We start from the raw sequence: 17,032 nt of genomic DNA, 5'->3' as shown, positions 1-17,032 counted from the left end.
ACACAATATCAGATTCTGATACCATCAAACTGGCACTATATCAATGCTGAAGCTTCGGTAGTCCGAGTGAGTAAAAGACTGACTCATCTTGTGGAGTTTATTCTTACGTCCCGCTTATCGAAGTGGACTTTTAAAAGGCTCTGGGGTGGATACTGAGAGACGTGGCAAGCGATTGTGACTGTGATTTTAAGGCACGGGCCAGACACAAAGTTCAAATTCTGGTAGTGGCAGCCGGCCCACAGCCAACCCAGCCGTTCGTTCTACCCTCATGATGTGATTATTACACGAAAGTGCACTTGGGATTTTATCGTGTTTCATTTCCCCGTGGACTCATAGGAATATATATATATATATATATATATATATATATATATATATATATATATATATATATATATATATATATACACACACAAACACACACACACACACACACACACACGTCTCTCCCTGTTGTACCCCCACATCCCCGACCAAAACATCTCAGGATAAGATGTAAAGCGACCGTGTATCAGATTCTTTTCCCCTCACCACGAGCTGAATGCCAGGTTTTTGCAAAGCTAAACTTCCGACACTAACTTATCTCCAGTAGCCGAGTATTTTTACAAGGACGAGCCACCTCCCTCCCACCTCCCTCAACCGCTGTCGCAACGGATTTTCGACCATGAAGATAATGACCAGGTGACGTAGACTTCGCCTCGCGATTCGGTTCACGAGGCATTAAGTAAACCGAGAGATACGTTCCCAATGCCGGTCGATGATCAGAGAGACAGACAAACAGACAGACGGACACAGGTATAATACGAGGGATCGCAAACTCCTGTACGCTAGAGGGCTGTTGTATTGTTACGTCTGTATCACTGATGTGTCTTGGACGAGGAAAGTCTGTCTTACTTCGGTAAGGAGGCTTCTGTCCTACATGTCTGTTATCAGTGTTGTGTTGTAAGCCTGCATCACTCATGTGTCTAAGACGAAGCTGTTGTGTCATAAGCCCACACCGCTATCGTAATTCCTAGTGGACGGGTGGTGGTAGTGGTGGTGGTAGTGGTAGTGGAGGTGGTAGTGGTAGTGGAGGTGGTAGTGGTAGTGGAGGTGGTAGTGGAGGTGGTAGTGGACGTGGTAGTGGTAGTTGTGGTGGTGGTGGTAGTGGTAGGAGATGTTATATAATAAATAACGAACGGGTTTTTTTTCTGTCTTATCAAATCATTAAGATCTCTATTGCTATAATTTGGTCCGAAGCGGAGATAAGGATATATTTCTGTTACTACTGCTACAATACATATACACTATCATATGTATTTTCTACACTTGTTCGCCGTTTTCTCGCCTTAGCGAGGTAGCGCCAGGAACAGACGGAGAAGTGTGGCCTCATACGCTCACCCATCCACTCCATAGCCGTCATGTGTAATGCACCGACACCAGGGTGGCACGGGGTTAGAAAGGAGACCTAGATCACAAAAGGCTCTTCCAACCACTTACCTTTAAGCCATTAATCTCTTCCTCAAGTCTGTGTGTCTTTTCCCCCCCTCCTCCTCCTCCTTCGAACTCTTCTCGATGCCAGACAAGAAAATGTGGAGACGCAGCAGCAAAACCAAATCCCTTCCTCTTGGTTCCCTCCCACCCTCACCCTCACTCCGGTTGTGTCACAGTTTATTCAAACCTTAGAAAATGTTGAGACACAGCCGAGCCAAACTCTCTCTCTCTCTCTCTCTCTCTCTCTCTCTCTCTCTCTCTCTCTCTCTCACAGAGTGTCGCTTCCTCGACGTGGCGTCGCATGGGCCTGACGCAGAGTGTCGCTTCCTCGACGTGGCGTCGCATGGGCCTGACGTAGAGTCGCTTCCTCGACGTGGCGTCGCATGGGCCTGACGTAGAGTCGCTTCCTCGACGTGGCGTCGCATGGGCCTGACGTAGAGTCGCTTCCTCGACGTGGCGTCGCATGGGCCTGACGTAGAGTCGCTTCCTCGACGTGGCGTCGCATGGGCCTGACGTAGAGTCGCTTCCTCGACGTGGCGTCGCATGGGCCTGACGCAGAGTGTCGCTTCCTCGACGTGGCGTCGCATGGGCCTGACGCAGAGTGTCGCTTCCTCGACGTGGCGTCGCATGGGCCTGACGTAGAGTCGCTTCCTCGACGTGGCGTCGCATGGGCCTGACGCAGAGTGTCGCTTCCTCGACGTGGCGTCGCATGGGCCTGACGTAGAGTCGCTTCCTCGACGTGGCGTCGCATGGGCCTGACGTAGAGTCGCTTCCTCGACGTGGCGTCGCATGGGCCTGACGTAGAGTCGCTTCCTCGACGTGGCGTCGCATGGGCCTGACGCAGAGTGTCGCTTCCTCGACGTGGCGTCGCATGGGCCTGACGCAGAGTGTCGCTTCCTCGACGTGGCGTCGCATGGGCCTGACGCAGAGTGTCGCTTCCTCGACGTGGCGTCGCATGGGCCTGACGCAGAGTGTCGCTTCCTCGACGTGGCGTCGCATGGGCCTGACGTAGAGTCGCTTCCTCGACGTGGCGTCGCATGGGCCTGACGTAGAGTCGCTTCCTCGACGTGGCGTCGCATGGGCCTGACGCAGAGTGTCGCTTCCTCGACGTGGCGTCGCATGGGCCTGACGCAGAGTGTCGCTTCCTCGACGTGGCGTCGCATGGGCCTGACGTAGAGTCGCTTCCTCGACGTGGCGTCGCATGGGCCTGACGCAGAGTGTCGCTTCCTCGACGTGGCGTCGCATGGGCCTGACGTAGAGTCGCTTCCTCGACGTGGCGTCGCATGGGCCTGACGTAGAGTCGCTTCCTCGACGTGGCGTCGCATGGGCCTGACGTAGAGTCGCTTCCTCGACGTGGCGTCGCATGGGCCTGACGTAGAGTCGCTTCCTCGACGTGGCGTCGCATGGGCCTGACGTAGAGTCGCTTCCTCGACGTGGCGTCGCATGGGCCTGACGCAGAGTGTCGCTTCCTCGACGTGGCGTCGCATGGGCCTGACGTAGAGTCGCTTCCTCGACGTGGCGTCGCATGGGCCTGACGTAGAGTCGCTTCCTCGACGTGGCGTCGCATGGGCCTGACGTAGAGTCGCTTCCTCGACGTGGCGTCGCATGGGCCTGACGCAGAGTGTCGCTTCCTCGACGTGGCGTCGCATGGGCCTGACGTAGAGTCGCTTCCTCGACGTGGCGTCGCATGGGCCTGACGTAGAGTCGCTTCCTCGACGTGGCGTCGCATGGGCCTGACGCAGAGTGTCGCTTCCTCGACGTGGCGTCGCATGGGCCTGACGTAGAGTCGCTTCCTCGACGTGGCGTCGCATGGGCCTGACGTAGAGTCGCTTCCTCGACGTGGCGTCGCATGGGCCTGACGTAGAGTCGCTTCCTCGACGTGGCGTCGCATGGGCCTGACGCAGAGTGTCGCTTCCTCGACGTGGCGTCGCATGGGCCTGACGTAGAGTCGCTTCCTCGACGTGGCGTCGCATGGGCCTGACGTAGAGTCGCTTCCTCGACGTGGCGTCGCATGGGCCTGACGCAGAGTGTCGCTTCCTCGACGTGGCGTCGCATGGGCCTGACGCAGAGTGTCGCTTCCTCGACGTGGCGTCGCATGGGCCTGACGTAGAGTCGCTTCCTCGACGTGGCGTCGCATGGGCCTGACGCAGAGTGTCGCTTCCTCGACGTGGCGTCGCATGGGCCTGACGTAGAGTCGCTTCCTCGACGTGGCGTCGCATGGGCCTGACGTAGAGTCGCTTCCTCGACGTGGCGTCGCATGGGCCTGACGTAGAGTCGCTTCCTCGACGTGGCGTCGCATGGGCCTGACGTAGAGTCGCTTCCTCGACGTGGCGTCGCATGGGCCTGACGCAGAGTGTCGCTTCCTCGACGTGGCGTCGCATGGGCCTGACGCAGAGTGTCGCTTCCTCGACGTGGCGTCGCATGGGCCTGACGCAGAGTGTCGCTTCCTCGACGTGGCGTCGCATGGGCCTGACGTAGAGTCGCTTCCTCGACGTGGCGTCGCATGGGCCTGACGTAGAGTCGCTTCCTCGACGTGGCGTCGCATGGGCCTGACGTAGAGTCGCTTCCTCGACGTGGCGTCGCATGGGCCTGACGCAGAGTGTCGCTTCCTCGACGTGGCGTCGCATGGGCCTGACGCAGAGTGTCGCTTCCTCGACGTGGCGTCGCATGGGCCTGACGCAGAGTGTCGCTTCCTCGACGTGGCGTCGCATGGGCCTGACGCAGAGTGTCGCTTCCTCGACGTGGCGTCGCATGGGCCTGACGCAGAGTGTCGCTTCCTCGACGTGGCGTCGCATGGGCCTGACGCAGAGTGTCGCTTCCTCGACGTGGCGTCGCATGGGCCTGACGCAGAGTGTCGCTTCCTCGACGTGGCGTCGCATGGGCCTGACGCAGAGTGTCGCTTCCTCGACGTGGCGTCGCATGGGCCTGACGCAGAGTGTCGCTTCCTCGACGTGGCGTCGCATGGGCCTGACGTAGAGTCGCTTCCTCGACGTGGCGTCGCATGGGCCTGACGTAGAGTCGCTTCCTCGACGTGGCGTCGCATGGGCCTGACGCAGAGTGTCGCTTCCTCGACGTGGCGTCGCATGGGCCTGACGTAGAGTCGCTTCCTCGACGTGGCGTCGCATGGGCCTGACGCAGAGTGTCGCTTCCTCGACGTGGCGTCGCATGGGCCTGACGCAGAGTGTCGCTTCCTCGACGTGGCGTCGCATGGGCCTGACGCAGAGTGTCGCTTCCTCGACGTGGCGTCGCATGGGCCTGACGTAGAGTCGCTTCCTCGACGTGGCGTCGCATGGGCCTGACGTAGAGTCGCTTCCTCGACGTGGCGTCGCATGGGCCTGACGTAGAGTCGCTTCCTCGACGTGGCGTCGCATGGGCCTGACGTAGAGTCGCTTCCTCGACGTGGCGTCGCATGGGCCTGACGCAGAGTGTCGCTTCCTCGACGTGGCGTCGCATGGGCCTGACGTAGAGTCGCTTCCTCGACGTGGCGTCGCATGGGCCTGACGTAGAGTCGCTTCCTCGACGTGGCGTCGCATGGGCCTGACGTAGAGTCGCTTCCTCGACGTGGCGTCGCATGGGCCTGACGTAGAGTCGCTTCCTCGACGTGGCGTCGCATGGGCCTGACGCAGAGTGTCGCTTCCTCGACGTGGCGTCGCATGGGCCTGACGTAGAGTCGCTTCCTCGACGTGGCGTCGCATGGGCCTGACGCAGAGTGTCGCTTCCTCGACGTGGCGTCGCATGGGCCTGACGCAGAGTGTCGCTTCCTCGACGTGGCGTCGCATGGGCCTGACGCAGAGTGTCGCTTCCTCGACGTGGCGTCGCATGGGCCTGACGCAGAGTGTCGCTTCCTCGACGTGGCGTCGCATGGGCCTGACGCAGAGTGTCGCTTCCTCGACGTGGCGTCGCATGGGCCTGACGCAGAGTGTCGCTTCCTCGACGTGGCGTCGCATGGGCCTGACGTAGAGTCGCTTCCTCGACGTGGCGTCGCATGGGCCTGACGTAGAGTCGCTTCCTCGACGTGGCGTCGCATGGGCCTGACGTAGAGTCGCTTCCTCGACGTGGCGTCGCATGGGCCTGACGTAGAGTCGCTTCCTCGACGTGGCGTCGCATGGGCCTGACGTAGAGTCGCTTCCTCGACGTGGCGTCGCATGGGCCTGACGCAGAGTGTCGCTTCCTCGACGTGGCGTCGCATGGGCCTGACGTAGAGTCGCTTCCTCGACGTGGCGTCGCATGGGCCTGACGTAGAGTCGCTTCCTCGACGTGGCGTCGCATGGGCCTGACGCAGAGTGTCGCTTCCTCGACGTGGCGTCGCATGGGCCTGACGTAGAGTCGCTTCCTCGACGTGGCGTCGCATGGGCCTGACGTAGAGTCGCTTCCTCGACGTGGCGTCGCATGGGCCTGACGTAGAGTCGCTTCCTCGACGTGGCGTCGCATGGGCCTGACGCAGAGTGTCGCTTCCTCGACGTGGCGTCGCATGGGCCTGACGCAGAGTGTCGCTTCCTCGACGTGGCGTCGCATGGGCCTGACGCAGAGTGTCGCTTCCTCGACGTGGCGTCGCATGGGCCTGACGTAGAGTCGCTTCCTCGACGTGGCGTCGCATGGGCCTGACGTAGAGTCGCTTCCTCGACGTGGCGTCGCATGGGCCTGACGTAGAGTCGCTTCCTCGACGTGGCGTCGCATGGGCCTGACGTAGAGTCGCTTCCTCGACGTGGCGTCGCATGGGCCTGACGTAGAGTCGCTTCCTCGACGTGGCGTCGCATGGGCCTGACGTAGAGTCGCTTCCTCGACGTGGCGTCGCATGGGCCTGACGCAGAGTGTCGCTTCCTCGACGTGGCGTCGCATGGGCCTGACGTAGAGTCGCTTCCTCGACGTGGCGTCGCATGGGCCTGACGCAGAGTGTCGCTTCCTCGACGTGGCGTCGCATGGGCCTGACGTAGAGTCGCTTCCTCGACGTGGCGTCGCATGGGCCTGACGCAGAGTGTCGCTTCCTCGACGTGGCGTCGCATGGGCCTGACGCAGAGTGTCGCTTCCTCGACGTGGCGTCGCATGGGCCTGACGCAGAGTGTCGCTTCCTCGACGTGGCGTCGCATGGGCCTGACGTAGAGTCGCTTCCTCGACGTGGCGTCGCATGGGCCTGACGTAGAGTCGCTTCCTCGACGTGGCGTCGCATGGGCCTGACGCAGAGTGTCGCTTCCTCGACGTGGCGTCGCATGGGCCTGACGCAGAGTGTCGCTTCCTCGACGTGGCGTCGCATGGGCCTGACGCAGAGTGTCGCTTCCTCGACGTGGCGTCGCATGGGCCTGACGCAGAGTGTCGCTTCCTCGACGTGGCGTCGCATGGGCCTGACGCAGAGTGTCGCTTCCTCGACGTGGCGTCGCATGGGCCTGACGTAGAGTCGCTTCCTCGACGTGGCGTCGCATGGGCCTGACGTAGAGTCGCTTCCTCGACGTGGCGTCGCATGGGCCTGACGTAGAGTCGCTTCCTCGACGTGGCGTCGCATGGGCCTGACGCAGAGTGTCGCTTCCTCGACGTGGCGTCGCATGGGCCTGACGTAGAGTCGCTTCCTCGACGTGGCGTCGCATGGGCCTGACGTAGAGTCGCTTCCTCGACGTGGCGTCGCATGGGCCTGACGTAGAGTCGCTTCCTCGACGTGGCGTCGCATGGGCCTGACGCAGAGTGTCGCTTCCTCGACGTGGCGTCGCATGGGCCTGACGTAGAGTCGCTTCCTCGACGTGGCGTCGCATGGGCCTGACGTAGAGTCGCTTCCTCGACGTGGCGTCGCATGGGCCTGACGCAGAGTGTCGCTTCCTCGACGTGGCGTCGCATGGGCCTGACGTAGAGTCGCTTCCTCGACGTGGCGTCGCATGGGCCTGACGCAGAGTGTCGCTTCCTCGACGTGGCGTCGCATGGGCCTGACGTAGAGTCGCTTCCTCGACGTGGCGTCGCATGGGCCTGACGCAGAGTGTCGCTTCCTCGACGTGGCGTCGCATGGGCCTGACGCAGAGTGTCGCTTCCTCGACGTGGCGTCGCATGGGCCTGACGTAGAGTCGCTTCCTCGACGTGGCGTCGCATGGGCCTGACGTAGAGTCGCTTCCTCGACGTGGCGTCGCATGGGCCTGACGCAGAGTGTCGCTTCCTCGACGTGGCGTCGCATGGGCCTGACGTAGAGTCGCTTCCTCGACGTGGCGTCGCATGGGCCTGACGTAGAGTCGCTTCCTCGACGTGGCGTCGCATGGGCCTGACGTAGAGTCGCTTCCTCGACGTGGCGTCGCATGGGCCTGACGCAGAGTGTCGCTTCCTCGACGTGGCGTCGCATGGGCCTGACGCAGAGTGTCGCTTCCTCGACGTGGCGTCGCATGGGCCTGACGTAGAGTCGCTTCCTCGACGTGGCGTCGCATGGGCCTGACGTAGAGTCGCTTCCTCGACGTGGCGTCGCATGGGCCTGACGCAGAGTGTCGCTTCCTCGACGTGGCGTCGCATGGGCCTGACGCAGAGTGTCGCTTCCTCGACGTGGCGTCGCATGGGCCTGACGCAGAGTGTCGCTTCCTCGACGTGGCGTCGCATGGGCCTGACGTAGAGTCGCTTCCTCGACGTGGCGTCGCATGGGCCTGACGTAGAGTCGCTTCCTCGACGTGGCGTCGCATGGGCCTGACGTAGAGTCGCTTCCTCGACGTGGCGTCGCATGGGTCTGACGCAGAGTCGCTTCCTCGACGTGGCGTCGCATGGGCCTGACGCAGAGTGTCGCTTCCTCGACGTGGCGTCGCATGGGCCTGACGCAGAGTGTCGCTTCCTCGACGTGGCGTCGCATGGGCCTGACGCAGAGTGTCGCTTCCTCGACGTGGCGTCGCATGGGCCTGACGTAGAGTCGCTTCCTCGACGTGGCGTCGCATGGGCCTGACGCAGAGTGTCGCTTCCTCGACGTGGCGTCGCATGGGCCTGACGTAGAGTCGCTTCCTCGACGTGGCGTCGCATGATATTGACGACGCACTAGTGGCATCGTCCCGACGTGCAACGTGTTGTGATTACAGGCAGGTGGCACGTCTCTACCTCCCATGAATAGAAACCTTAGATCTTCATGTGGAGGTTATCCCCCGGTTGCCCGTGTCTCCCCTCAACACCAGCTGGGTCGTCTGCTAGAGGTCTCAACCCTCACGGTCTCTGTAGTTAATCATCCAAGCTGTTACGGCCCGCATCTCGCACGCCTCTGTGCCCCTGACGAAGAACACACGGCGAGGGTAATCTATCAATCTGTCTCTCTGCACGACTGAGACGAGACCGTTTCTTAGACGCGTCGGCAACCATGCTGGAACTTCTGCCAGCTGCAAATGCCTTATGATACTTTACAACCCGAAGTAGTTAACGCCTACGATGTTCCGCAGTGGTCATTCGTAACAGAATCTGATCTTCTCAAGTGGTTCATTCGTAAGAGAATCTGATCTTCTCAAGTGGTTCATTCGTAACAGAATCTGATCTTCTCAAGTGGTTCATTCGTAACAGAATCTGATCTTCTCAAGTGGTTCATTCGTAAGAGAATCTGATCTTCTCAAGTGGTTCATTCGTAAGAGAATCTGATCTTCTCAAGTGGTTCATTCGTAACAGAATCTGATCTTCTCAAGTGGTTCATTCGTAACAGAATCTGATCTTCTCAAGTGGTTCATTCGTAACAGAATCTGATCTTCTCAAGTGGTTCATTCGTAACAGAATCTGATCTTCTCACGTGGTTCATTCATAACATAATCTGATCTTCTAAATTCTCTTGGAAACACCTCTGGTACCATCCACGTCACACGTCAACAGACCAACTTCAACCCGCGAGGACAAACGCGATACAATATACGTATGCAAACGAGGCTAATCATCCTGCCATTTTTCTCAACTGTGGTGGGAACGTGCGTACCCAGAGCCACTCCCCCTCGTGAATACGTGGACACCGAAAACCTCATTCCTGCTCTCGTACACCATTCCGCGGCGAGGAAGTGTGAGCACCTCCTGCAATAACCAGTTTCTCATACTCGAGAAATCTTGATTCACATTGGCTTGTGTATCATCTTGTGTTCACCTATGAACACAAATAACTAAACAGTGGGCACAGCCATGTGGTCCGCACACACACACACACACACACACACACACACACACACACACACACACACAGACGAGTCTGTCTTGTTATCGTAGTTTCTCTGACGTACATCATTTGAATCCCTTCCTACCTCTAGTCCATCTTTTGACATTGACTTCGTCCTTGACAGTTCTGTCATGAGGAGTCCATCCGTCCTTGACAGGCTGTCATGGAAGAGTCGACCCGTCCATGCCAGGCTAACACATAGCCTACTAGCCAGCCACCCGTGAGTGTGGGAGGGTGTGTTATATGTCGGTCCCCGAGGCAGGCAGACGTCTTTCACGCAATCCAATCTGGGGCGATGTTGTCTTATCAGCTCCCGCCATCCCTGGGCCTCCTGCCTGCCATACAACTTGCCTCGTTCACCGTCGTCCTCCCGCCTTGTGTTGGGAGGCATATGACGTCCGCTCCTCCGGTGGGATAAACTGTTTATCATCCCATGGATCTGTCCCAGGCCATCTGCTCAAGCCCCTCTCACCCACACACACATACACACACACACACATATACATGTATAGTTTAGCTATTCTTGAGCACGACTGTATGGCCCTTTGAGCATGATGGTTCGACCCCTCGGGTACGATGACCTGGCCCGTACCAGGTCATGTCAAAGGCCAGGTCCTCATATGAAAGCGTGTACCGTCGTGCTCACGGATCGTACCATCGTGTTCGAGGGGTTTAAACTGTATGTAACAATCTTTAACAATCTCGTCAATATGCATATACCTACACTGTCGCTGTATGTAACAACCCCAACCTACAATGCCACTGTATGTTACAACCTCAACCTACAGAACCACTGCATGTTACAACCCCAACCTACAGTGCCACTGAATGTTACAACCCCAGCCTACAGAACCACTGCATGTTACATCCCCAACCTACAGAGCCACTGCATGTTACAACTCCAACCTACAGAGCCACTGTACGTTACAACCCCAACCTACACTGCCGCTGTATGTTACAACCCCAACCTACAGAACCACTGCATGTTACAACCCCAACCTACAGTGCCACTGAATGTTACAACCCCAGCCTACAGAACCACTGCATGTTACAACCCCAACCTACAGAGCCACTGTACGTTACAACCCCAACCTACAGTGTCACTGTATGTTACAACCCCAACCTACACTGCCGCTGTATGTTACAACCCCTACCTACAGAGCCACTGTATGTTACAACCCCAGCCTACAGTGCCAGTGTATGTTACAACCCCAACCTACAGAACCACTGCATGTTACAAGCCCAGCCTACAGTGCCACTTCGTGCATCAACCTTAATACACTCCCTCCCTCCCTTCCTCCCTCTCCCCTCGCGAAGAAAAATGTCTGTACATTGGGATACGTCAGTCACCCTCGCGGGTTTTTACTTTCGCCCGCGTCAGCAACTCGATCAGGCGTGACCTGCCCTCACCATGTGTATATTGGAATGTAACTCGCCCGTTCCACCCGCTCCCTCTCACCGGAGGAGCGGCGTCGTCGTCCACCTGGGTTCTCACTGGGGAGGAGTTCCTGGCGTCTTGAGCGAACGTGTCCTGCACGGGAGGCGACGTACTCGGGGATGTTGGCCACGGAGGATAAAGCAACCGGGGGGAAATCAAGGGTTCAGGACTCGGTAAGGGGTGGGTGGGTGGGAGAGACAAGCAGCTCTGTCGAGCTGATCCACCGGGTAGGCAGGTATCTTCGGCCGCGTCAATGAACGTTCGTTGACTTGATCTGTTCTGGAAGCTGATGGTCGAGCCAACCGAAGGTCCTCCGTGTCGCAACACTGGCTTTCGTTGCTACTGACACACCAGGATCACCACGTCTTCTGAGATGAGGTTCTCCCGAGGTCTGGTTGTCTTGTATGGGAGGTTTGTCTTACCTTCGAGGTGTAGTCGGAGTTCAGTGCTTTTACCTCAGCAAGGGAAATCCAGATTCAAATCCTTTCTCCTCACTTAGTTTATGTGACCTGAGATGGTACAGACTTTAGACTGCCCCCTAATCAAGTCCGTCTCATTAACTTTATATATATATATATATATATATATATATATATATATATATATATATATATATATATATATATACTAGTTTAAGCAGGGTGCCCAATTTATCGACCAGCCCCTAGAGGAGGATGAACAGCTGGGTTGACTATGGGCCAACTGCCGCAACCAGAATTCGAACCTACATGCGCTCGACGCCGGGCGGCCCAAGACTACATCACGGTCGGCAACGCTACCCGATACACCACGGAGGTAACTTAAAAGAATCCCAAGTAATTTCACGCAATTCATTACGTGAATGTAAGTAATCACAATCTAATTATTTTTAATTGCTCATATTTCTGCTCTATTGAGTCTGGAAACTTCATCGACTTTTTTTTTTTTTTCAAGGAGGCGAGGAGACATTCCAAGGGAGAGGGGGGTAGGTTCCAGATTCCCAGGAATGTATAACAAAACCCGAGCCTTTCCTTCCGGGATTCTCTGGGAAGTCTGGAAGAAGAGTTTCATCCAAGGTTTCTATGGAAAGTCTAGAAGGAAAAAAAATATTTATAATTTCCCTAAAACGTCCGAGTTCCAGGAGTTCTAAATGAAGGGACAACGAGCTAGGGTTACTTCCAGGTGTCTTCCAATTACTTCCAGTTGTCCTCCAGAGGCCTAGTTACGTGGACGGGAGTCACAGAGACTTGCACCATTTTGGAAACTCTTTAAACGGAATTGATAACGTAAGACTGAATGTCTCGGCTGCAGGTGCTGTTATGACACACACACACACACACACACACACACACACTATGTATATCTTTCTTTCGTACTATTCGCCATTTCCCGCGATAGCGAGGTAGCGCTAAGAACAGAGGGCTGGGCCTTTGAGGGAATATCCTCACCTGGCCCCCTTCTCTGTTCCTTCTTTTGGAAAATTGAAAAAAACGAGAGGGGAGGATTTCCAGACACCCGCTCCCTCCCCTTTTAGTCGCCTTCCACGACACGCAGGGAATACGTGGTGTGTGTGTGTGTGTGGTGTGTGTGTGTGTGTGTGTCTGTACTTTTCCTACAGTCGTTAATACAGATGTTGTTACGTCACATGCTGTTACCACACCTGGCGTCACAACCACATCCGTAGTTGCTGAAAAAAGACAACAACGGTGCATCGCCGTTACTGGCGCGGTGGTAACAACGGTTGGCATTACTGGTGTTCCCGCTGGTCCCTCCCGTTAACCTCGTTACCATCTCCTGCTGTGTTGGTGGGCCTTTCCAGGGAAGAAGACGCTGGTTTTCTAGTCCTGTCGCTGGAAATCACCTCTCTCTCTCTCTCTCTCTCTCTCTCTCTCTCTCTCTCTCTCTCTCTCTCTCTCTCTCCCCTTGGATGTCTATATATATATATGTTTATCTTTCCTTAATGAAGTATGCCTGATACGAAAAAAGTGTATTGAATTGAATATAGCAAAAAAAAGAAAAAAAAGATATAGATTGTTACAGACGTACATACCCACAGAGGTCAAGAGAAAGTCTTTTGGTTTAAAAAAGAGAGAGAGAAAACAAGAGGAGAGGTAAAAGTTCTGTTTTTGTTCAGGTGTTGATGGAATGGTGATGGAAACAGGAGAAGGAAGAGGTGAAAGAAACGGAAGGTGAAGGCAAAATGGACGACATGAAAAAAAAAAGAGATAGCTGGAGATAGGAAGAGGGAAATAAAGAAGGGAGAGAGAGAGAGAGAGAGAGAGAGAGAGAGAGAGAGAGAGAGAGAGAGAGAGAGAGAGAGAGAGAGAGACGGAGTGGGGAGTGGCCTGAAAATAAGGTCATATATTCAAGTGCAAATACGTGAGGGTGAAACATTCGCTTGCTCTATTGTACTCGGCCAACACTAAAGGAAATGCTGTGTTTCCAACCCGTAATGCTTGGGCATTATCTTGTCGTAATCCCACAACACTGGGTCTGCCTTGTCGTCAGATCCCAACAACTGGGTCTGTCTTGTCGTCAGATCCCAACAACTGGGTCTGTCTTGTCGTCAGATCCCAACAACTGGGTCTGTCTTGTCGTCAGATCCCAACAACTGGGTCTGTCTTGTCGTCAGATCCCAACACTGGGTCTGTCTTGCAGTGAGACTCCAACTTTGGGTGTTGTTGCTCTTGTTGTAAGGTGCCCAATGCTTGGGTTTTGTCTTGTCGTAAACCCACAACACTGGGTCTGCCACGTCGGAAGAGCCTAACTTTGGGTTTTGTCTTGTCGTAAACCCACAACACCGAGCGAGATCAGTTCTTGCATCAAGTCTACCAAAAAAAAAAAAAAAGTGAGGTGTGTCTTAAAGCTCACACATCGCCGGGGTTGTCTTGTGTGCTTGACCCCACATAGCTACCACCACAACAACCATCGTCAACACCACCTACCACCACTACAACCACCCTCACTACCACCATCACCACCCTGCACCACCAACACCTCACCACCCCGCCAACACGTACATGCCACCAACGCGTCCAACGTCTTCTGCACACAGCCCGCAACCTCTCCAGGTGATGACATCTGGTCCGGACCTGTTCAGACCCCCAAGGACAAAGGAGGAAGGCAGGCAGGAATCACAGCTTGAGTGCATTCCACACACACACACACACACACACACACACACACACACACACACATGCTCAAGATTCTCCGAGATTCGAATCGTTTCGAATTCATTTTGCTTGTTTTATTACCTGGTGGAGAGGTGATGCTCATCCTCTGACAGCAGATAATGAAAATCAGATTAATGACAGGTGCAGGTGGTAACTGATGATCAAGAATGACGTTTAACAATTAGGTATCCATTGATCAGAGATAAATGACACCCACAACTGTGAACAGAATCGCCTTTTTCATCCATAAATGATCATATACTTTGTGTGCATATATATATATATATATATATATATATATATATATATATATATATATATATATATATATAGCCCCAGGAGTCTCTCTCTCTCTCTCTCTCTCTCTCTCTCTCTCTCTATATATATATATATATATATATATATATATATATATATATATATATATATATATATATATATATATTGCACATCAGCAGGACAACACATACTTAACCCATATTCAAAATATGAAGGAAATGTTCAAATAAATCGACTTCCCCTGTGCAAGACGGTGTGATCCTTAAGGCTTTCATCTGACCCTTAAGGGCTAGGTCAGAGGCCAAGCCATCATATCCACCAAGGGTCGTACCGTCGCGCCCTAGGGTCGCATCGCCCTTCTCGATGACCGCACCCGTCGCTATCTATGGGCCAACGCGTCTTACTTACCCTGGGAAATTAATGACAGTAGATTAACAGTCCAGAGGGGCGCTAGCTCTGCCCTGAGCATGGTGTTGGGCTGGACTAACGTTAGCCGCACATACAACACTCCACCAGCGACACCTAAAAGTCACGTAAAAGCACTCCTAAAACACTTTCCAGAGTTCTGCAATCGCGAACATACTCTTATATATCCACAATCCTCTCCAAGTACATGCTCGTGGCGTCTATTGTGACCAAACTTCTCTGTGACTCATTTTGAGGATATTCATGCGACGGTAAAGGTATCTGGTGAAAGTATGAAGACATGTTACTGTTTAGTCAAGACGCGAGTGTTCAAGGTCCATCATACGAGGTGTCCTGGAGACAGAGTTCGACATCCTCACCTCACGAGCACAGTCGCGCCACTGATGCTGGGTAAGCCTCCGGGTCTCGGGGCGCCGGAGAGTCGGGGGGGAAATGGAGGCAGTAGTGGCTGCCGGGGGAGGAATAAGAGGCGGGTATCACACACGCACATCTCCCCTTGACCAACGTATACACACACACACACACACACACACACACACACACACTCATCTATTAACCTAGCTTTAACAAATAGATGACGCAATAGTAAAACAATCACAAAAGCGACAGCAAAAGTCGTGAGCAGTATTTCAACCAACTCTGTCGAAAAATACGCCATTCTTTTTGTTTCACCTTTTAGTCGCGTCACATGCATCATGGCGACGGCTCTCGTCATGATGGGCGACTCGGTAATGGGCTGACAAGCTGTTCCATGCTGAGTGTTCCTCCCCGCTGTTACGCATTCTCTCTCTCTCTCTCTCTCTCTCTCTCTCTCTCTCTCTCTCTCTCTCTCTCTCTCTCTGGTAGTAGGCGGTCGGCAGCCACCGACCAGGGAGGTAATGCCCGCCAGGGTAGCAGTAGGGTTCCTGACGGCGCGCCGGCGCAGTAAGCCAGCACTACAGTGGGTTATCAAGTTCCCTTCTTATAGCCCCGAGTCGATGCCTTTTCTTCCTGCTTCACCCACATGTGGGTTCCTGGCATTTCGTCCACAATAACATACTGTTTCCTGGCGCTATTTCTCTCTTGAGTCTCCCCTGATGATGTGATTATTACACGAAAGTGCACTTGGGAACTTTTCTGTTTCATTTTCCCCGTGGACTCATAGGAATATATATATATATATATATATATATATATATATATATATATATATATATATATATATATATATATAATTCGAGAACACTGCAAAGTACAACGATGCATGTAGTTTGAAGCAGTTCATTACTGTTAACTGCTTAACAACCCATCTTGTTTACTTACGGGTCTTGAGAGGCCAATTTCGCGACAGCAGCACCATGCCTTCCGCACACCGGCGTAAAGGCGCCACAATTAGCTTTCGGTTGTGATCAGCGACCATTGTTATATACGATCGGAGGGGAGGCAATTACTTCTTTTTTTTTCGTGCATTTCTGTTATTTGAAACGACCTGGGGGATAAAAAGTGCGACAACATCTCGCCATCTTAATCTCCTTCTGAGATTTATTTCTGAAGGATATAAATTCTCTCTCTCTCTCTCTCTCTCTCTCTCTCTCTCTCTCTCTCTCTCTCTCTCTCTCTACTAAGTTATATCCGCTGATAATGTTTACAAACATAACGAAAAACGAGGGGTCACTCTGGGAGGTGAATATAGCGGAGTTTGAAAAGGCAAATGGCCACGCTCTCTACAAGTGATTAAAAATTATAGATGAAAACAATGTGTTGAAGAAAACGACCCGAGAAGGAGCATTTAAATTACGACGTGGATGGAAGGGGGGAAGGGTGGTGTGTCGTCCTTCCCCAGGTTTGTGAGGAACGAGTCGTCCCAGGAGACGACTGGCTGGCTGGCTGGCTGGTGGAACGCAACATATGCGGGACTCATGAGATAACGTCCTGATGCTGTGGGGTGTTCATCAGGGGAAGACCTCGGTGGCCAGTAAGTGTAGGGTACCTGTGGTGTCCTGGCCGAAGTCTCTCCGTGAGAGAGGATATAAAAATCTGACCCATAATAGACTTTACGTATCCTGAGGCGAACTGGACTCCATGAGACGAACCTGTAGCTGGTGGACGCGACGGGCACGACCCTTGAATGCGCCTACACGACCTGACCCCCTTCCCCCT

General features: G+C 54.4%; 1 protein-coding gene across 1 annotated transcript in view; it reads right to left on the bottom strand.

The window, feature by feature from the left end:
• LOC139746457 (nephrin-like) overlaps positions 1–15,262 on the bottom strand; it is an 80,155-nt gene extending 64,893 nt beyond the window's left edge. Inside the window, exon 1 of the mRNA XM_071657714.1 lies at positions 14,876–15,262. Within this exon, the coding sequence (XP_071513815.1) occupies positions 14,876–14,936 (61 nt within the window). The 5' untranslated portion in view covers positions 14,937–15,262. The remainder of the gene's footprint in view (positions 1–14,875) is intronic.
• Positions 15,263–17,032: the final 1,770 nt, after the last annotated feature.

Source organism: Panulirus ornatus, chromosome 65, assembly GCF_036320965.1.
Source record: "Panulirus ornatus isolate Po-2019 chromosome 65, ASM3632096v1, whole genome shotgun sequence".
NCBI lineage: Eukaryota > Metazoa > Arthropoda > Malacostraca > Decapoda > Palinuridae > Panulirus > Panulirus ornatus.
The sequence above is the reverse complement of the archived record's forward strand: the minus strand, read 5'-3'. Positions and strand labels throughout refer to the sequence as shown.